This window comes from Megalobrama amblycephala, linkage group LG11 (assembly GCF_018812025.1).
Source record: "Megalobrama amblycephala isolate DHTTF-2021 linkage group LG11, ASM1881202v1, whole genome shotgun sequence".
NCBI lineage: Eukaryota > Metazoa > Chordata > Actinopteri > Cypriniformes > Xenocyprididae > Megalobrama > Megalobrama amblycephala.
In genome coordinates this window covers 32,845,231-32,864,641 of record NC_063054.1, presented here as the reverse complement: position 1 = coordinate 32,864,641, position 19,411 = coordinate 32,845,231, and the positions used below count along the sequence as shown (strand labels likewise).

Genomic DNA, 19,411 nt, shown 5'->3' with positions numbered 1-19,411 from the left:
AAAGTGTTAATTATCCATCAGATTTCATCAAAAATATCTTAATTTGTGTATCTTAAAGTTTTATGGGTTTGGAACGACATAAGGGTGAGAAATTAATGACAGAATTTTTTGGGTGAACTAACCCTTTAATTTAACTTCAACTTTATTTCAGTATTTGCTATTGCAAAATTTCTATTAGTTTGTTTTTCATCTAATATTAAATAAGACTATTTTATATACATTTTTTAAATATATATTTTCAGTTTTCATTTTAATTTGTAGTTATTTTGTTGTGTGCTTTTGTCATTTATGTGCTTTATTATTTATTTTTTTACTATTTAGATTAGTTTTAATTTTTATCAGTTTTAGTTCAGGTTTAGTGTTTCCAGTTAGTAATTTTAGTGCTTCAGCTTGAACTTTTCATTTAGTTGTCAATGCAACATTTCTAATGTTTGTTTAGAGTTTTCCATCTCATATTTAGCTATATTTCAATTAAAAAAATGTAAAAATAATTTGTTGACGATAAACTGCTTTATAAACATGGTGAATTTTGAAGCAAGATTAGGGTTTAAGTGGGAAAAAGTGCCACTTTTTCCTCTCATTGGAAATAGGGGGAAATAAAATATAGATTCAGGGTTTAGTTAAATCAGTAATGGTTCAGTAAGTAGTCTTTGGCACTGTCATGAAACTTGCTGAATAGAAATTATACCGTGACAAATTGCACAACAGCCTTCAGATGTCACTGGGGTTAAATTGTAACTTTGTGGCCCCCGTCCCATCTCAGCATGTAATTGGTCAGTCACAGCACGAATATATCGAGTTTCAACCTCCTCTTGACTTTTGGTCCACCAGCTGTGGGTAAATACTGTGCGCCTCAACTTAACAGACCTCTTTCTAAAGCTGCGGACTCCTCCACTGCCAGGCGTACGTTGACCATGACCACTTTCGAAGACATCTTAGAGGAGGCCGGGCCATTCGGTCGGTGCCAAATGCGAATTTTTTCCATTTTCTGTTTGGTCTCCATACCGTTTTCTTTCGTCTATGTGGGGATTGTGTTCCAGGGCTTCACCCCAGAGCATTGGTGCCGTGACCCGGGCGTCAGTGAGATCCGGGAGAGATGCGGCTGGAGCCTTCAAGATGCACGCAGGGCCACTGTACCCCTGATAAACAGCTCCGCAGGGGTGGCGTACAGTCAGTGTGAGAGAATCGACATGGACTGGAACGCCACCAGTCTTACCTGTGACAATCCAGAAAGTGACTTTGTCCAGGCCCAGCTCTCTACGCTGCCTATGACTGGCTGTACAGATGGCTGGGAGTACGACTATGAAGGAAGACAGTCCTTCGTCACTGAGGTGAGTGGTGGTGGGATCACAAAACAAGACTTCTTTTGGTAATAATTGTGTGACTGAAAAGAACAAAATGTCTTATGAGACCCGTGTTTTGCAGTTTGATCTAGTGTGTGCAGACTCCTGGTATGTTGACATGTTCCAGGCCATGCTCGGTGTTGGTTTCTTAGTGGGCAGCATTGCAATTGGATACATGGCAGACAAGTATGACAGACACCTCCTTTTTTCTTCTTTTTTTCCATTATAACGTGGGTGTTTTAATGAGTCTTTCTTGACTTAGATAAAAAAATATCTAAAGCTCCTTAAAGAAGATACATTTTCTTGATAAGTACATCTGCCAGTGGTAAATGCACTCGTTTGAAGACATTCTCTGAAAACAAGTCCTAAGGCCCATTCACACCAAAGGACTTTTCACAGGATTCCATTTACCCGGGGTTTAGAATGCCCAGGGTTAACTATTTCAAGTGTGAAAAGCCCTCAATAGAGAGAACTATAATGATAAAGATGTTGTTCTAAAAATAGTTCTATATATATTATAGAATAGCAGAGTTAGCAGCAAAGAATAGCACACCACAACTACAACGATATGGCACAGAGGAACGATGATAAAACATTAACAGCCAATCAGAATCATCCTGCTTTAAGAGCTCGAGCATTTAACGGACAGACGACAAAACTGCAGCACGTGCTTGGAATAAAGAGAACGATATCGTCAGTTAGTGTGGATGTTAGTTAATATTGTTATAGTTATCTTTATGGTTATAGTTCTTGGTGTGAATGGGTCTTTAATATGACATGCTGTGTTGCTTCTTGAGTAAATTTGTGTTTCAAGGATTTTTGTTTTAGATTTTTTTTTAATTCAATGCAATCAAGATTCATACACTAAAGTTCAAAAGTTAAGTTCAGTATGATTTTTTTTAAATAAATCAATTTAATGCATAATTGCAGAATAAATTAATCAAAAGTAACATTAAAGACATTGATAATGTTAAAAAAAATCAATCCTAAAAAAGCAAATGTATCAGTTTCCACAAGAAAAATTAAAGGATTAGTTCATTTTCTAATTAAAATTTCCTGATAATTTACTCAACCCCATGTCATCCAAGATGTTCATGTCTTTCTTTCTTCAGGCGAAAAGAAATTAAGGTTTTTGATGAAAACATTCCAGGATTTTTCTCCATATACTGGACTTCAATGGAGCCCAAACGGTTAAAGGTCAAAATTACAGTTTACAGCGATCCCAGACGAGGAATAAGGGTCTTATCTAGAGAAACCATCACTCATTTTCTAAATTTTTAAAAAAAAATGTATACATTTTAACTATAAATGCTCATCTTGAACTAGGGCTGCGTTCCACTCCAGTTTCCCGCCAGAAGTGGGCACTCGTGCAACGTAAGCAATGACGTACATCCGAGTCAACGAGACCGAGGGAAGTTAGCGAGGGAAGGGCATTTAAAAACCGAACTGGGCTGCGTTCCACTCCAGTTTTAGACACGCACTCGCGAACTTCCCTACACACTTCCCCTCGGGGGAATCCCTGCCTCCATTTTGAAGTGCGTTCCACTTCGTGAAGTGGACGAGGGAAGTTTACATGGACAGACCCTCGCTCCCTCGATTTTAACCGAGGGAGCGAGTCTACTTCTCATGTACACTTCAGGCAGCTCCATAACCCACAATGCAACACGATTATGACGTCACCGCATATCGCGTTTAATTTACCCTACCACAAACAATTCTATGATATATTAATTATTTTTTTTAAACATTTAAAACACACATATATACATATAGAATGCTGTATTAAACAAATTTGTAAGGGGAAAAAATAAATAATAAATCAGCTCCGTTGCGGATTCCAAGTGATCAAGGGCTTAGGACATTCCAGTTCAGCCCATTGCAAAGGTTCCGCCAGAAGTGGGCACTCGTGCAACGTAAGCAATGACGTACATCCGAGTCAACGAGACCGAGGGAAGTTAGCGAGGGAAGGGCATTTAAAAACGAACTGGAACGCAGCCCTAGAACGCAGCCCAGCTCTCTTCTTCTTCTTCTTTATTAGAATTCTGACAGTGTAGGCACTGCTAAGTGTATTACTGCCCTCCACAGGTCAAAGTTTGAACTAAATTGTCATATACAATCTTCTAGAGGTAGTATATAACAATTAGTTCAAACTTTAACCTGTGGAGGGCAGTAATACACTTATCAGTGTCTACACTGCCGGAATTCTAATAGAGAAGAAGAAGAGAGCTAGTTCAAGATGAGCATTTATTGTTAAAACTTATTTTTAAGAAAATGAGCGATGGTTTCTCTAGATAAGACCTTTATTCCTCGTCTGGGATCGTGTAAAACGCTTTGAAGCTGCGATGAAACTGTAATTTTGACCTTCAATCGTTTGGGCTCCATTGAAGTCCATTATATGGAGAAAAATCCTGGAATGTTTTCATCAAAAACCTTCATTTCTTTTCGACTGAAGATAGAAGGACATGAACATCTTGGATGACATGGGGGTGAGTAAATTATCAGGAAATTTTAATTTAAAAAAGTGGACTAATCCTTTAAGCAGCAGCACAACATCAAAAATAAGAAGAAATGTTTCTTGAGCAGACTTCAGATTTCTGAAGGATCATGTGACTCAAGACTGGAGTAATGATGCTGAAAATTCAGCTTTGCCAGCTCAGGAAAAAATAAAAAAAAAATTTTAAATATAGTAATATTTCACAATTTGTTTGAATGTATTTTTTAACAAATAAATGCAGTATTGGTGAGCAAAAGAGACTTCTTTTAAAAACATGAAAATGCCTTGCCGACCTCAAACTTTTGAACGGTAGTGTGAATGTTATCAAGCAGTCTACAAAATGAAAACCAAATAATTTTTATTGGCATGGCAACATGAATATTTAAGTGCTTTTTCTTTCAGATATGGCAGAATGAAGAGTTTCCTCATGACCAACTTATTCATTGGAGTAACAGGGATTCTGGTGGCCACGTCTCCTAACTACATCGCCCTGCTGGTGTTCAGAGCTCTCTTTGGCTTTGGAGTGAAGGGTGGCTGGATGGTTGGATACGTGCTAAGTAAAATCATTTTTCAGTTTTAATCACACTTAAATGAAATATGTTTGTGTGTACAGCTAACTGTACTTTCGCAGTGATTGGATCAGTGAGTCTAGCTGCAGTGTTCTTGCATTAAGTGTTTACCGCGGTATCGGGATTCTTGATATCCTCACATCCAATAACTCTTATTTCTTGGCTGCAGTCACAGAGCTGGTTGGGGTGGAATACAGGAGAACGGTGGGAGTGACCTATCAGATGATCTTCAGCTTGGGCCTTCTCATCCTTCCTCTCTTAGCTTACTTCATACCAAACTGGCGCTGGCTACAGGTGGTCTTCACCATACCTTACATCTGTTTCCTGACTTACTATTGGTAAGAGCCTGTACATTATGTGTAATACACTTAGAGTCTTCAGGAGGCTGCATGTAATTGATTGTGTTTTCCAGATTTATTAGCTTGATTGTGTGCAATGTAAATATGTTACAATACAAATACTGTTGTATTTTACCCAGAACTTTTTATAGCACATATCTTCAAGATACACTACCATTCAAAAAAAAAAGAAAAAGTCAGTAACATTTTTTTTTTTAAGAATTTAATAATTTTTTTCAGCAAGGACTCATTAAATTGATCAAAAGTTACTGTAATGTGATTTATATTTAAATAAATGCTGTTCTTTCATCAAAGAATCCTGAAAAAAATGTATCATGGTTTCCACAAAAATATTAGGCAGCACAACTGTTTTCAACATTGAAAATAATAAGAAATGTTTCCTGAAATGTTCAGCATATTAGAATGATTTCTGAAGGATCATGTGACACTGAAGACTGGAGTAATGATGCTTTACCATCACAGGAATGCATTACATTTTACAATATATTAAAAACAGTTATTTTAAATTGTGATAACATTTCACAATATTACTGTTTTTACTGTATTTTGTGATCATATAAATGCAGCCTTGTTAAGCATAAGAGACTTCTTTCTAAAACATTATAAAAATTCTTATCAACCCGAAATTTTAAATGGTAGTGTATCTATTTGATGTGCATTTTCATCTGAAAATGTAATTTTTAGAGCATTTGGTCATGCAGTTCAAATGCAAATGTGATCTGCATTATACTGTAATATTTTAACATTATTATTATTCTCTCCAAAGTAACAACATGTTTGGTTTCTGGATGATCGCAAAGAACAATCTTTTCATTTAGGATACTGTATTTACATGCAGTTCAATATTTTTGGGTTACACTATGTTAGATAACTGTAGCCATGTTGCATTATTTAAATACACTTTTTCAGGTTTATACCTGAATCACCAAGATGGCTCCTCAGCCAAAACAAGAGAACCGAAGCACTGGAGATCACAAAAATGATAGCCAAAGAGAACAAGAAGACACTGTCCAAGAATTTTGAGGTACTAAATATACACATTAATGAAGAGCATAAATTTAATACCAAACATCTCTTAAATGCCCAAATTTATCCATCAGACACTAAAGGTTGAAAACACAGACCCTGCCTCAACTGCTTCCTTCATGGACCTGTTCAAAACTTCCAAATTGAGAACATACACGTTCATCCTGAGTTTCAATTGGTACGTCAGATCCTAAACACCTCATTAAGCGCATTGGGGTGAACATTTATCTGTAACCTCTTGTTGTATCTCTGGGGCCATCACAGGTTCACCAGTGCTGTGGTTTACCAGGGTCTCATTATGAGGCTGGGAATCCTCGGAGGTAACGTGTATGTGGACTTTCTCATATCTGGAATCGTGGAATTGCCAGCAGCTTTCCTCATCCTTCTCACTATTGAGCGGATCGGGCGGCGGCTTCCATTTGCAACTGCGAATATCGTGGCAGGGGCGGCTTGCTTAATCACAGCATTCATCCCAGACAGTGTGTTACCATTTGTAGTTGTAGTTCAAATTGACTGAAAAATGAAGCTATATGTATGGTTACTTTAACCATGTATCTTCTACAGGTATGTTCTGGTTAAAAAGTGCTGTTGCTTGTGTTGGAAGGCTGGGCATCACTATGGCTTTTGAAATGGTAGTGTTTGTGAATACTGAACTATACCCCACTGTTATCAGGTGAGTTATATTGCAAAGTGAGCATGTTTATCCTTCATTATGCATCGCAGGTTGTATATAAAGTGAAGAATCAGCAGTGCTGGGTAGTAACTGATTACATGTGATCTGAATTATGTAAGCAGATTCCAAAAATGTAGTACCTGTAATTGACCCTTCGCCAGGAGTTTGAGTGACAGGCGATCTAACCAATCATAACGTCAAATCAGCCAATTTGTCCGATAAAGCAGTCAAGGAAGTTAGCAGATTAATGTAGGTGGACTTGAATTTGAAAAATGGTGTGTACTGACGTCTTTCCGCAATTGAAACAACATTCCTTGTGATGTTCAATCATGTTTATTTGATTTATTATAAATGAACTAGTAGGAAGAGATGATCGGTTCACGAGCCGCTTGAACTGAGGTGCTACAGCGATCTGTCACGACACATTAAAGAGCCACAAAATGGAATTTATTGTTTAAATTTCTTTAAAAATGACAAAATTTGAAATTTGAGACTGTTTCATATCAAAAGTAACCTGCTCTGTCTTGTCTGTCGACGTGTAGTCAGTGTCCTCTCTGCTCCGCGATGTATTTTTCACTCTGAGAACATGATGTGTGGCGAGAGATCGGCATGGCTTGTCGGACACAGCAAAAGTAACTAAAGGGGGTGGGTCTTTGCGAATTGTCAATTAGATTATATTACATTTTAAAATGCTCATAATCAGATTACAGTTACTTTATTATAGATTACATGATTACATATTATTCACACAATGGCAGTAAATGATCTTTTATTACATTTTATGCTCTTAAAATTTCCTTTCTAAAAAATCGTATTGTGTGTCATACCATTTAGCTTTGACTATATTCACAATTTAGAATGGCCATGTGAATGTCATGTAAATAAATTTGTGATGCTTCTAAATTGGGGGACAAAAGCATCTCTCATTTACCCCATATATGAGATGAAAAATTATGCAAGTTACTAAACACTGCTGATACTGTATACACTATTATTTGTTCATGTAATGCAGGAATTCCCAAACTTTTTTTTGTCACCCTTTTGAACTAAAATATTTACTTCTGATATTTTAAACAAGTTAGGTCAAAAGCAATCAAAAGGTAGTCTGAATACATTACCTAAAATGAGTAATCTAGATTACGTTACTGTGTGGTCAGTAATGCTACTGTATATGATGTTGTTTGGCTTCAGAAATCTGGGTGTATCGGTCTGCTCCACAATGTGTGACATTGGAGGGATTATAGCGCCGTTCCTGCTCTACAGGCTTGCTGTCATCTGGCAAGAACTACCTCTTATCATTTTCGGTACAAAAGCAAATGTTCATTTTACACACAATCAAACAGAGTTGTTTGTGTTGACAGATAAGGGCATCAAATGTAACTAATTGCTTTCAAGATGCAGGAAAATGACATTCTGACTGCTGATTGCACCAAAAGAACACACATTTTTCATTTTTGGGTTAACTTTCCCTTTAAAGGTGGCAGGGAAAAATATATGTCAATTTCAGGCTTTTAACAGACCTACCAAAAAAAAATTGGGTTCTAACAAAACATGTATATATATGTATATATATATATATATATATATATTATAGTTTTTGGTCCCTGCATGGTGTAGTTACAGCATCTACCACCAGGGGCTAGTAGGGTCATGCTGACCAGGCAAACCTTGACCCCCTTGAACCAGCATTTCCTCATTGGATGTTCCAGTCAAATGTTGTGTTTATTACAAATCAAATGATGTATTTTTGCACATTTTGAACCCAGGTCCCCTTAGAATGCTACACAGAAACTGTACCACTAGTATTTGTATTAAGAACTACTATTAAAAGGGTGTTCTTTTGGTCGTATCTTTCACTGGTACCCCCTCAAAAAAAAAAAAATGCATGACACCCCTGGCCAAAATAATGTGATGTTGAGCATGTTCTAGTTCCAGTGTGAGGTCGGTGAAGTAAATGTTCACTCTCACAGGTGCTCTTGCGTTTGTGGCTGGTGGACTGGTTCTTCTGTTACCTGAAACCAAAGGTGTGCCTCTTCCAGAAACCATTGAGGACATTGAATGTCCAAACAGGTGAGGTTTTACTCTCTTCACTATGGTAACATTTGTCACCATGAACCTTTCTTCACAAATGTGAACTGTATGTGCAGAAACAAAGAAAACCATCTGAAGAGTCAACAGCTGCAGAATTTGCTGCCCTCTGATGTGACATCAAACAAAGACGTTACAGCAGTCTGAGACAGAATCCAGCAACCTCCTTAACTTTATTATGTGATGCTGCTTATCACTTCTCCTTTGAGGATTTAATCAAAATTATACAATCTGAAATCCATTTCTGATTAATCAAGTTTGTTTTTTCATTTCAAAAGTTAATGAACAATTAAAATATGAATTTGATTTAATAATCAAGCTGAGAAAGTTATATCTAATCAAAGGACCCAGATGTAATTATTGTTTGTCATTAACTGTAGTTAATGTATTTTTTTATATAAGATGTTTTATTTTACATTTTTTTTAAATGCATGTTTTTGACAAAAATGTTTATTTAAGAAAATGTAAAATAACTCACTATAAAAATATCTTTATATATATTTTAAAATGTTGGCTTAAATTATTCATGATAATAGTAAATGCTATTGTACTTATTTGCTCTGTCACTTTTACTAGGGTTTGAACATTGTTACTGTAACAGCAAAACTGTTTGTATGGTGGAGCACAAATAAAGAGACTTTCTTCAAAGATGTTTACCATTGTTTTAATGTAGGAAAACATATATTTTAAAATCAGATCTGATTACATTTTTAGTGCTTTGAAGAGTTCTGTAATGAAACATGTTTACTGGGGCCTCAAATTGGAACGCATCCGGCATGTGCATATAACTGTACAGGCTGACAGTGGGCTTGACAGTTTCTAAAACTAAACTTCTGTACATGGTCTTTAAAACGGCTTATGCATCAATAAAATTTCATTATTTCATTGTCAGTAGTTCACTTAAATTCCATTATATAATTTTGACTAATCTGACTAATTCTCAGTTTTCTTTCATATTGCGTTCTATCCAGTCGATAAACTTGGAGACGCGGGTATACACTCCAGGTTTCATGGCATTAGCACAGCCGAGACCCCATGATGTCACTCCCTGAAGGACGAAGGTGTTCTGTGCGTAGCAGACAAGAGGCCCGCCGCTGTCACCCTGAATGAGTGTGAGGAACACGTCACAATTTAAGATGTTATTCATTTAAAATCTTTCCCTCTGCTGTAGGTCTCAAATCTCACTTGTGTAAGAAGGTTATAAAGGGTTGGAACAACATGGAGGTGAGTAAATGATTATAGTAAAATAGTGAGTTTTTGGGTGAACTATTCCTTTGAATGCACAATTCACATTGATTTGTACAGCACTTTTCACCATACATGTCGTTTCAAAGCAGCTTCACAGAAAATTCATGTTCTATGTTACAATTAAGAGTAATCTGTTATCAGGTGACTGTGTCAAAGTAATTGCAGAAATGTACAGTTCTAAGACAATCCAGATCATGCAGTTAGCTAACATCATGTATTAATTTAAGCAAAAACAAGGAGCATGTTAAAGCAATGATTAATTAATGTATGGAAAATTTGGCATGGAAAATCAGTGGCTCTATTCCAAACACAAACCATGTCAATAGTGCTCCTCACATGAAGAACTTGAAAACCCTAATATTGCAAAAGTTAGATATTGGTATGTTGCTAAACTAATTGCGTTTACTTGCACACTCATAATGCGATTATAATAGGATTTCGGCAATATTGCGATTAAACTTTAGCTCATGTAAACACAAAACGTTGATTAAAGTAATGCGATTAAGCTCATAATCAAGCATAATCACATTAAACTAGGTGGTGTAACGTTACGCCGATTTTAATCGCAATAAACAGTCATGTAAACACCTTGGCATTATTCCCGCTCTGACCAAAGTGCACATGTGCTCGGACGTACACGGATGCTGTGTGTTGTTCACACAATTTCATGAATGAACTCTGTGACATTATTCTGAAGTTTTCTCTTCACAAAACCACTAAACTCTGTCAACACAATTAGCTGCACGGACTCTGTACCGTATCTTCATCCAGACGGCGCGAAGAACGCAACGGCAGCAAACCCGGCATTGCGATGTTCATCCATAGACAGTAAAAGAATCATCACGGCGCCAACTAATATCCAGTAGGTCCAGGGGTGTAAATCGCGGGGGGGACAGGGGGGTCAGGACCCCCCCCCATCTGAGTGCTGCCCCCCCCAAAAAAAATATATAATTAATAACCACGCTAATTATTGTACATAAATTATATAAACTTAAAATAATTATGTAAGTAGTGAAGCAATACAAACGCAAACGGGCGTTTTAAGTTTAGAAACATTTTGAGTCACCCCTCCCTTGCCTCACAGTGGTTTGGTCCACCGCGCACGTCACACTCGCGTGTGTTTAGATTCTGTAGAAGTCCGGCGGCGCCGGCGGGAGAGAACAGTTCTACAGACAGATGAGTTCCAGTAAGTCGGCTGTCAAGGCTATTTTATTCAAAAACATCGGATGAAGTGATTATTTTCTCTTTAATGCTGACGGTGCTGAGTAATTAGTCATAACAACAACAAAAAAGATGATAACTGATGATTTTATTTTCCCGTGAGTCCGCTATTTTAGCGATTATAATGTTACCTAGCTTGTTTACCATAGCTTGTTGGATATTATAAGATAAGTCACCCACACCAACAACAATTAACACTGTGATAAGAATATGTGAACTGTAATAAGGCTAACAGATTTACTGTTGTGTGTTCGGTTATGCTCCGTGTGTATTCACAAAGACTAAAAGGGACTTTGGTATTCATCGTATTTTGGTGACTTGGTTGTAAACAACTTCAAAAAAAAAAAAAAAAAAATAAATAAATAAATATATATATATATATATATATATATATATATATATATATATATATATATATATAATTTTGAAGAATATTTTGGCCAATTTAGTCAGTTTTTTCATTGAACCAAATGAGAAACAATGAGCATAATGGCAGTCTCTATGCTACACTAATAATAGTAGGTTTTCTTCTGTGTAACATTACATATATTCTTTATAAGTAAAATTTTGGCTGTGTTATTTGTGTCCCCTTCAAAAATTGCTCTTAAGAAATTTTATGTTTATTGTCCCCCCCTACTGTCAGATGAAATTTACGCCCCTGAGTAGGTCCATAAAAATTTTGAATTTGATGTGAGTAGATTAAAAATGGCCGGTAACATGCATACTATGTGCCTGAGTGTGGTATAACCATACTTGTTAGAAATAATCAAAGTAATGTAAATTGCATGTAAACTGGAGTGAAGAGTTCTGTTCTTGTCATGAAAACATCTTGCTGCAATTAAGACCTTACTCTGTTAATGAGAAATAATCGCCTTATTGGTGCACATGTAAAAGTAGTGATTCTTAGTACATGCAAGTATATTTGGTCATTTTCATAATTTGATAGAACTATTGGTAACACTTCATTTTACAGTGTCATTGTTACACGTTACATGTAGTTACTGTAGTAATAACTATAAATTATGCATAATTACATGTTATTAACCAAACCCTCATCCCAACCCTCGCTAAGTAAGTACATGTAGTTAATTATTATTACACAGTACTTAATTACACTGTAACATGGACACCTTAAAATAAAGTGTAACCTAAATATTTTATAAATGTTGAATAAAACTTGTTTAATTGTTTAATGTATTCTTTGATTGCTTTATCGGTGACAAATACATGCAATGCTTCCTTGCAATTTGGCCATATCAAGGCACTTTACAAGACTATGTCTGTTTGTATTCATAATTATTGCTAAAAATCAGAGCCAGTGAGATGACAGAATCTAGAGACCCTCAATAGAGCAGGCTCCCTTACCTGGCAACTGTCACTTCCACCTTCTATGTTTCCTGCACACATCTCATGCTCCTTCACACGGCCATTCAGAAAAGATGCGCGGTTGCAGACTTTGTTCTCAATTACAGGGAAGCCAGTTTCTTTCAGGAAACCTTCTCCACCAGTTCCTAGAAAACAGAAAGTCTTGAAATCATGAACACTGTGAAATCTTAAATTAATAATCAATCATGTTTATCTGTCTAACAGTAAAAATATTTTTTAAAGAATCCATTTTGCTATACCTACTTGTTAAAGTGACCTACCCTGTGTCTCCCCCCAGCCTGTTACATAGCATTCAGTATTGCTTGGTACAATGTAGTCCTTCTCTGGTAGGCACGCAGGTAATACCTTATCGGTTAATAATGCAGGCCTAAAATCCAACAAAATTATGAGTTTGCCTTCTTAATGTCATTATAAATAAAATGAGGTTACAGTTTTAAAAGTCAGAACTGCATTTTAACCACTAGTGTCACCAAATGGAATTGCAAAGATAGTGGCTATTTTCAATAGGGATTACTGAACATTATCTGCCATTACTCCAGCATACAGAAAATCCCATTAGTTGAGTCAGTGTTGGGGAATCAACTGTTGAATCACTTACTCATACTTTTATCTGCATATTAAACTTGGATATGAGAATGTATAAACATCTGAAACATTAAATACCAGATTCGGAGTGTTGAATTGGCAACAGTTGCACTCATCAATGGTGGACGGAAGACTCTAACCTGTCCAACTTGAGAAGAGCGATGTCAGTTCCAGCTGGCCCCTTAATAATCTTAGTAACATCTCGTTCCTGTTTGGATGCTTCATTTGCGCGTTCTGTGTGGATTCCAAGGAAGATCTTGTAGGCAGATGGACTGTCAGACCTGCACAGTTGTACATACACATTAAACCATTTGCTGTATAAATGCCTTATTAACAAGTCTTGTGGTTTCTATTCCATGTCTCTTTGGGGCTTTGAGGTCATCTATATGTTAGTGCAGTACATGGTTGTCAACTCCAGTTCAGGGAATCCACAGACAATTAAAATGTAGTGTTGTGGATCCCCAGAAGTGGAGTGAGAACCACTGAACTGTTGTTCCTCTAAACATTGGCAAAATTCACAATTTCAACCCTTTATTTGCATTTTTGTCTCTTCAATTAAAAAAAGTCACTTACCTCTCTAGGCAGTGGGCTGCCGTTAGGACCCATTGTGCATCAATTAGCGTTCCACCACAGAAATGGATTTTGGTTCTAATATGACAGAAAATAACAGTTAATAACTACAATAATATCTGGGCCTGGAAATGAGTACAGAGGTAGAGGAGGCTTGTTTGTATACCTTGTCCTAAGACTGATCTGCCAAGGCCAGGAGTGTGGTTTGGAAATACACCCCCCAACGATTCGGCCAAAGCACCGCTTAGGTTTTACTGAAGGTTGTCCGCATTTCAGGCTATCTGATTAGAAAGGAATACGCATGTCATGTATCTTACTTAGCAAGGATACTTGATAATTGAGCCTGTATAACAACAATTAGCATTTGGGAATTTCCAAGTTGGAGTCAAGTATTTCCAAGAGGAATATTAAGAACAGTTACCACAGTCTGGGATCTGACAGTAATCCCACTTCTTATTTCGATCCGTTGTATAGCACCAAGGTCCATTCACATCACTGTCTGGGTTTCTGCATTGCTAATAGCATAACCAAGTAAATAACTTCTAAAAAAAACTGTTAAAAAAAAGGCAGGATTTGCTTGAAATTCTACATGGACCTACATTTGACTCTAGACCCTTGTCTGGGTGCGTTTCAGAGGTAAAACTGGCATGCTGATGGGGGGTCATAGAACTCCATGCTTGGCAGGTCACTCCCGTTATAGTAATGGATGTGGGCCCCCGGTAACTTGCTCCGTTGCCAACCTTACAATCTTGTAAAAAGAAACAAAGCACATAACTCACACCCTCCCTTAGACAATACTATGGTTCTCTTGATATTTAATCTAATCTGTTAGCTTGTAGGTGAATGAACCTTTTTCTGGAGAAGGAGATGAAGAAAGAGATGGAGAAGCTGAAGCCACTGATGGATTGGTAGGAGGCTCCCGTGAGCTGGGTTTGCTGTCACACCGCTCGATGTTGCAATACTCCCACCGAACCGTGGGATCTGTGGTGTAGCACCAAGGGGCTCTGTCACCATCTGGATTCCTGCACAGGTTCCTCCTCAGATCTCTGCATGATTAGTGAAATCAGAGGAGAAATCAGTGGAGTCCAAATTTGCAACAGTATAAGATTCAGTGTAGTGTCTTACGCTTTAGGGAAATTCTGAGGTGTTTTGGAATGTCGATGAGGTTCCATGGATGTCCAGAACTGGCATTTCTTTCCACTGATGGTCTCTGACATGGCACCACGGTAGGAGGTTCCATCACCTTCGTAACATGCCTCACCCTCAGGGATCACCGGCTCCTCTAGGAATCACATATTTATGTTATACATGGCTCTTTCACCAGTTCTAGGGGCATATGATGTAAAATACAAAGAAAGGACACCATAATCTACATTTAATGTGATATGGTTTTGTAATGACTTCTTCAAAACAGACCAGGTCTAGGTTGATCTCCACAACTTGGCACACTGCAGTACTCCCAGCGGGTGTCTGGATCTGTGGTGTAACACCATGGACTTCTTTCATTATCAGGGTTTCTGCAGTAGTTTTTATCAAGGCCTCTGGGATAGAAACAAAATTTAGTTGCATTCCTTGTGTAGTCACTATTCTGTATATGTATGGCATACTGGGGCAAGCAAAATTTCATACATTAACTTTGCCCTAAAGAATAAGACTTTGAAGAAGTCTGTCTGTTTGTTTCTTCTAGTTCAACTGTGTCAAATCATGCTCCTGGAGGGCCCTGTCCTGCAGATTTTAGCTCCAACACACTTGCCTGGAAGTTTCTAGCAATCCTAAAGACCTTTATTAGCTGGTTCATGTGTGCTAAAATAGGATTGGAGCTCCTGGAGAGCCTGGCCCTGCAGAGATTAGTTCCAATCCTGATCAAACACTTGCCTGTATTTTTTAAGAAATCTTGAACACCTTAATTAGCTGCTCTGAGCAAAGGTGGTCCTCCATGTGTAGGGCTTGACACCATTGGATAATTAATCAAAACCTGAATGTCCCTCAAAACCAGTTCATCCAAACCATCATGTTGATGCTTACTTGCAAGGGTAGTTCTCTGAAGTTCTGGAATGCTTCTGGGGACTTTGGGATGCCCAGTCCTGGCAAGTTTTTCCTGAGACTGTCACCGCAATGGTGCCCCTGTAGGAGCTACCTTCTCCACTTGCACAGGTAAGTTCTGGTACAATTGTGGGTGGTTCAGTTGCTACAAGTAAACATTGACCAATTAATGATGAACTAATCATTTGACAGAAAACGATGTGTTTCAGATTGACAAGAACATTGCTTACTGCATCGTGGAATGGAGCACGATTCCCAACGTTTGGATGGACTGGTGGTGAAGCACCAGGGCCTAGGCTCTCCATCGGGGTTCCTGCAATAGTTCTCTTCCAAGTACTTATCAGGAAGACTACAAAAGACAGACCATAGTCAAAATATGCACAAAATAGACCATATCCTCTTTGTGCTATAAATGATAATGTCTCACGCTGAAGGGATGTAACCGTGGTTGTGGGGTTTTTGAGAGTCCCAGCGTTGGCAGGTAAATCCACTCGTAGTGGTGGAGATCTTGCCTCTGTAGTTTTCTCCACTGCACTGTATACATTCCTCTGGAGAATTTAAATAGCAGATTCAAGGGAACAAATTCCAAACTGTGTTTTTGCACTCTTGTACATCACTTCAATAGGTTGCTCTAAATGAAATTGAGCAACTGAATCCCTTCAAAAAAGGCTTTTCCACAAGGCCGTTAGTGAAATGTACACATGGATTTTTCAAGCAACTCATTTTCTCCTTTATGATTACATGATTCTGTGTGGCACATCTTCTCTTCATTTTAAAGCCTAGGCTAATTATCATTGTTGTGATATTCCCAGGGATTTAAATTCAGTTTTATCAAACACTGCACAAAGAGACCATATGCAAGTTGAAATACTGTAAATTTGGATTTTAAAGATGTTCAGAATATAGATGGAAAAAAGTGGTATTAATACTAGAAATGCACTACTCTCTTCAGAGTGTTCACTTCAAGTGCACTCCAGAGTAAGCAGGGCATAGTGAAGTTAACTTTTGCATGAGATTTCCACATTAGTATGATATAGCCCACCAAGGTCTAGCAGTTTCTTTGCTAAATGTACCTGTGCAGTCTTGGATATTGCAGTGCTCCCATCGTTTCTCTGGATCTGTGGTGTAGCACCAGGGACCCCCCTTGTCTCCATCCGGGTTTCGACAAAAATTGGACTCCAAGTCAGCTTTTGGATGTGTCTTTGGCGTTATGCTGTGGGAAGTAACTATTGAGGTTAATTAGCTGGTTTAACCACTGAAGTTTCTGTATTCTGTAAGAAAACTGTTTTCTTTTTTTACAGCATCACAAATGAAAAATTCAAATTAAGACATATACTTTGGTGTATGGGGGAAAGTTCCCTCCCATCGCTGACATGTTTTTCCTGATTTTGTCTTGGATTTTGTCCCTCTGTAGTCCATGCCAATGCCATTCACGCATTCCAGTAAGTACTCTGTATGACGGAATTCAATGCATTCATTACAACATGCTTAAAAACACATTCATTGTAGCTAAGCTAGTACACTCATGTCATTTGATGTTGATATAGTACTGATGATGATGGTGATGTATTCATTTCCTTATTTGTAGTTACTGTACATTCTTATGGTTTAAAAGGGCAGATGTTCTCACTAGGTTTGTGGTTTGTGACACAAAAAATGGAAAGGATGCTAAATGTTAATACTGAAATGTGACCAAATGAGTGTGCATACCTTTAGTTAAGATGGCAAAAGAAACTGGCATTTTAGCGCAAAATGCTCCGCATAGCCAATCTATTGATGTCAACATATGGTAAAACAAGCTCTATAGTATTTTGGCCCAGTGTTTGTTCCATGCAATAGCCAAGCTTTAACCAAGTAAAACACACTACTTCTGTTTATGCATTTAAACAATGGTCTATCTGCCTATGTCATCTTAATAATTTTCTACATTGATGGTCTTAAGCAGTTTGTGACAATATTTAAACATTTTTTATGTTAATTTTGGTAGTATGTTGGATCACTACATCATATTAAATGTAAAATCTGGGTCCTGAAGCAAAACTAGTTGAGAACCATTGATCTAAAGAATGCTTGTTAAAACAACATCCATCAGGTATATTTCAAGTCAACCAAAACTAAAACATTTCTCATTGTTTAACCTAGATAGTACTTGATTCATTTGCTTTTTAAGGAGAAATCCCTCATTGGACGATAGATTTTCAGATAATCCTCTTTACTTTGTTTACTGATAAGGACCAAACTACACTTCGATAAATCTGGATTATATATTAACTCAGGTAGACTTTTGAAAAAACAAGAAAAAGCGTAACCAGACTTTTATAATTCATAATGTACTTAAAGTTAATTTAAATGTGAGTAATGTATGCTGAAGGTAATTCATACCATCATCTGTTTTTAAACTTTAAAATCTGTTAAGTGATCAAATAGATAGGGCTATAAAATCTTACCCTTTTTCTCATAGAGAACAGCACTCATTCTTCGCAGTATCTGATCAGTTTTTGAGTTTGCAGGTAATGTTACACAATCCTGATCTTTTTCGATGTACAAAAAAGACCTACAAAGCATAAATACCCAGTATTTCAACATAATAGAGCAAAATAAAGCATGTGTCATTGCTTGTTAACATCAACTGAGTCTGCACTAGTGCTACACAATATATTTTGAGAGTTATAGTTATGGTCTGACTTGCACCTGCATGTAAAGGAAGTCTCTTTGTTGCACTTGACGGCACATTCTTCCACTGTTGACACACTGTATTGAACTTTAGGCAATTTCACTATCCAGGCCCCATCCGTTTTAATATATGCTTCTAGAACATCTGTAGAATGTAAAAAAGGTGACAAAAAGAGAAAGCTGAGCTTTGTCACAAACACGTTTATCGATGTTGATGAAGTTTGACTAATAGGTTCTGTGGACTATGCTATCCACCTACATCCTGTTAAATCAACAAAGCAAAACTATCCTAAACAAGAGCCCTTACCAACTGTATTACAGACTATTTCTAAAATATAAAGATCTAAAACTTGATCAACAGACCTCTTTGTAATAAAAACATTAACTGAAAGAACTCATTTGCTATACATTTGCAGATGACTTTTCTTACCTGTGCTTTCAGTCTGGCCCCTGAGGAAACCTGAAGGTAACACAATCATATTAATGATATACAGATAAATGAATGCTATTAGTTATAGGTTATTATCAGGCTATTTCTGCTATCTGTAAATGAACAAAACTAAAATTAATACCAATTTTAGTTGTGTTCATTTATAGATAGCAGAAATAGCCTAATAATCAAGGCACAATGAATAAATATCTGTTGGCTTACCTGTAAAAAGGAATAGACCTAGTAAAAGAACTACTTTGTGAACCTTCATGTTGGGGCATTGACAGGCAGGGACTTTGAGAGGTTTTCAATCTTTTGAAAGATTGTCAGTACAACAAACATCATAGGGCCGTCACTCATCAGTCAATCATTGTCCTTACAAGGACATGGACCAGGTCAAATCGTGTTTGTCGATCAGAGTGTTTGAACCCACCGTTACTGTTTCTGATCACATGATTTATCTGATATTTTTTATTTGATTAACATCATTGGTTTTATTTCACATTAAGATAGTTTGGTACTAAAATTGCATTGAGAAAAACTATGAAAAATAGAGACAAAAGGATAGGTGGAGAAAGTCATCAATTATAAAGCAACCGATTAAAGAAAAACTAAAAGATTGTTTCTTAATACCCATCAAAGTAAATAAAGTATTTAATTTCAATTTTTTAAATAATGAAATTAAATACATGTCAATTCAATA

The 19,411-nt window shown here is 37.1% G+C and overlaps 2 protein-coding genes across 2 annotated transcripts; one reads left to right on the top strand and one right to left on the bottom strand.

Moving 5' to 3' along the window:
• The first annotated feature begins 833 nt into the window (after nucleotides 1-833).
• slc22a2 (solute carrier family 22 member 2) lies at nucleotides 834-9,200 on the top strand. The gene is made up of 11 exons (XM_048207543.1): nucleotides 834-1,331; nucleotides 1,426-1,529; nucleotides 4,240-4,394; nucleotides 4,576-4,744; nucleotides 5,675-5,789; nucleotides 5,866-5,969; nucleotides 6,056-6,270; nucleotides 6,356-6,464; nucleotides 7,656-7,768; nucleotides 8,435-8,534; nucleotides 8,612-9,200. Exons 1-11 carry the CDS (start codon nucleotides 915-917, stop codon nucleotides 8,697-8,699), a joined length of 1,689 nt encoding a protein of 562 aa, XP_048063500.1. The 5' UTR covers nucleotides 834-914; the 3' UTR covers nucleotides 8,700-9,200.
• Nucleotides 9,195-19,064, bottom strand: plg (plasminogen). The gene is made up of 20 exons (XM_048207539.1): nucleotides 18,931-19,064; nucleotides 18,709-18,738; nucleotides 18,297-18,423; nucleotides 18,053-18,159; nucleotides 16,942-17,056; nucleotides 16,679-16,818; nucleotides 16,033-16,153; nucleotides 15,836-15,954; nucleotides 15,588-15,750; nucleotides 14,979-15,103; nucleotides 14,688-14,844; nucleotides 14,412-14,608; nucleotides 14,162-14,310; nucleotides 13,984-14,077; nucleotides 13,729-13,843; nucleotides 13,566-13,640; nucleotides 13,133-13,273; nucleotides 12,668-12,774; nucleotides 12,387-12,532; nucleotides 9,195-9,654 (listed from the first exon to the last, which is right to left on the bottom strand). The coding sequence occupies exons 1-20, from the start codon at nucleotides 18,977-18,979 to the stop codon at nucleotides 9,493-9,495; spliced, it is 2,439 nt and encodes an 812-aa protein (XP_048063496.1). The 5' UTR covers nucleotides 18,980-19,064; the 3' UTR covers nucleotides 9,195-9,492.
• Between the last annotated feature and the right edge of the window lie 347 nt (nucleotides 19,065-19,411).

What these genes read in the sequence shown, in the direction of transcription:
- slc22a2 (XM_048207543.1), top strand. Translation starts at nt 915, where the DNA reads ATGACCACTTTCGAAGACATCTTAGAGGAGGCCGGGCCATTCGGTCGG. An exon ending in CACAGCATTCATCCCAGACA is followed by an intron (nt 6,271 to 6,355) that starts GTGTGTTACCAT and finishes TATCTTCTACAG; the next exon opens with GTATGTTCTGGTTAAAAAGT. An exon ending in ACTACCTCTTATCATTTTCG is followed by an intron (nt 7,769 to 8,434) that starts GTACAAAAGCAA and finishes TCACTCTCACAG; the next exon opens with GTGCTCTTGCGTTTGTGGCT.
- plg (XM_048207539.1), bottom strand. Translation starts at nt 18,979, where the DNA reads ATGAAGGTTCACAAAGTAGTTCTTTTACTAGGTCTATTCCTTTTTACA. An exon ending in CAGATCAGTCTTAGGACAAG is followed by an intron (nt 13,641 to 13,728) that starts GTATACAAACAA and finishes CTGTCATATTAG; the next exon opens with AACCAAAATCCATTTCTGTG. An exon ending in GCAGCCCACTGCCTAGAGAG is followed by an intron (nt 13,274 to 13,565) that starts GTAAGTGACTTT and finishes ACAACTGTGCAG; the next exon opens with GTCTGACAGTCCATCTGCCT.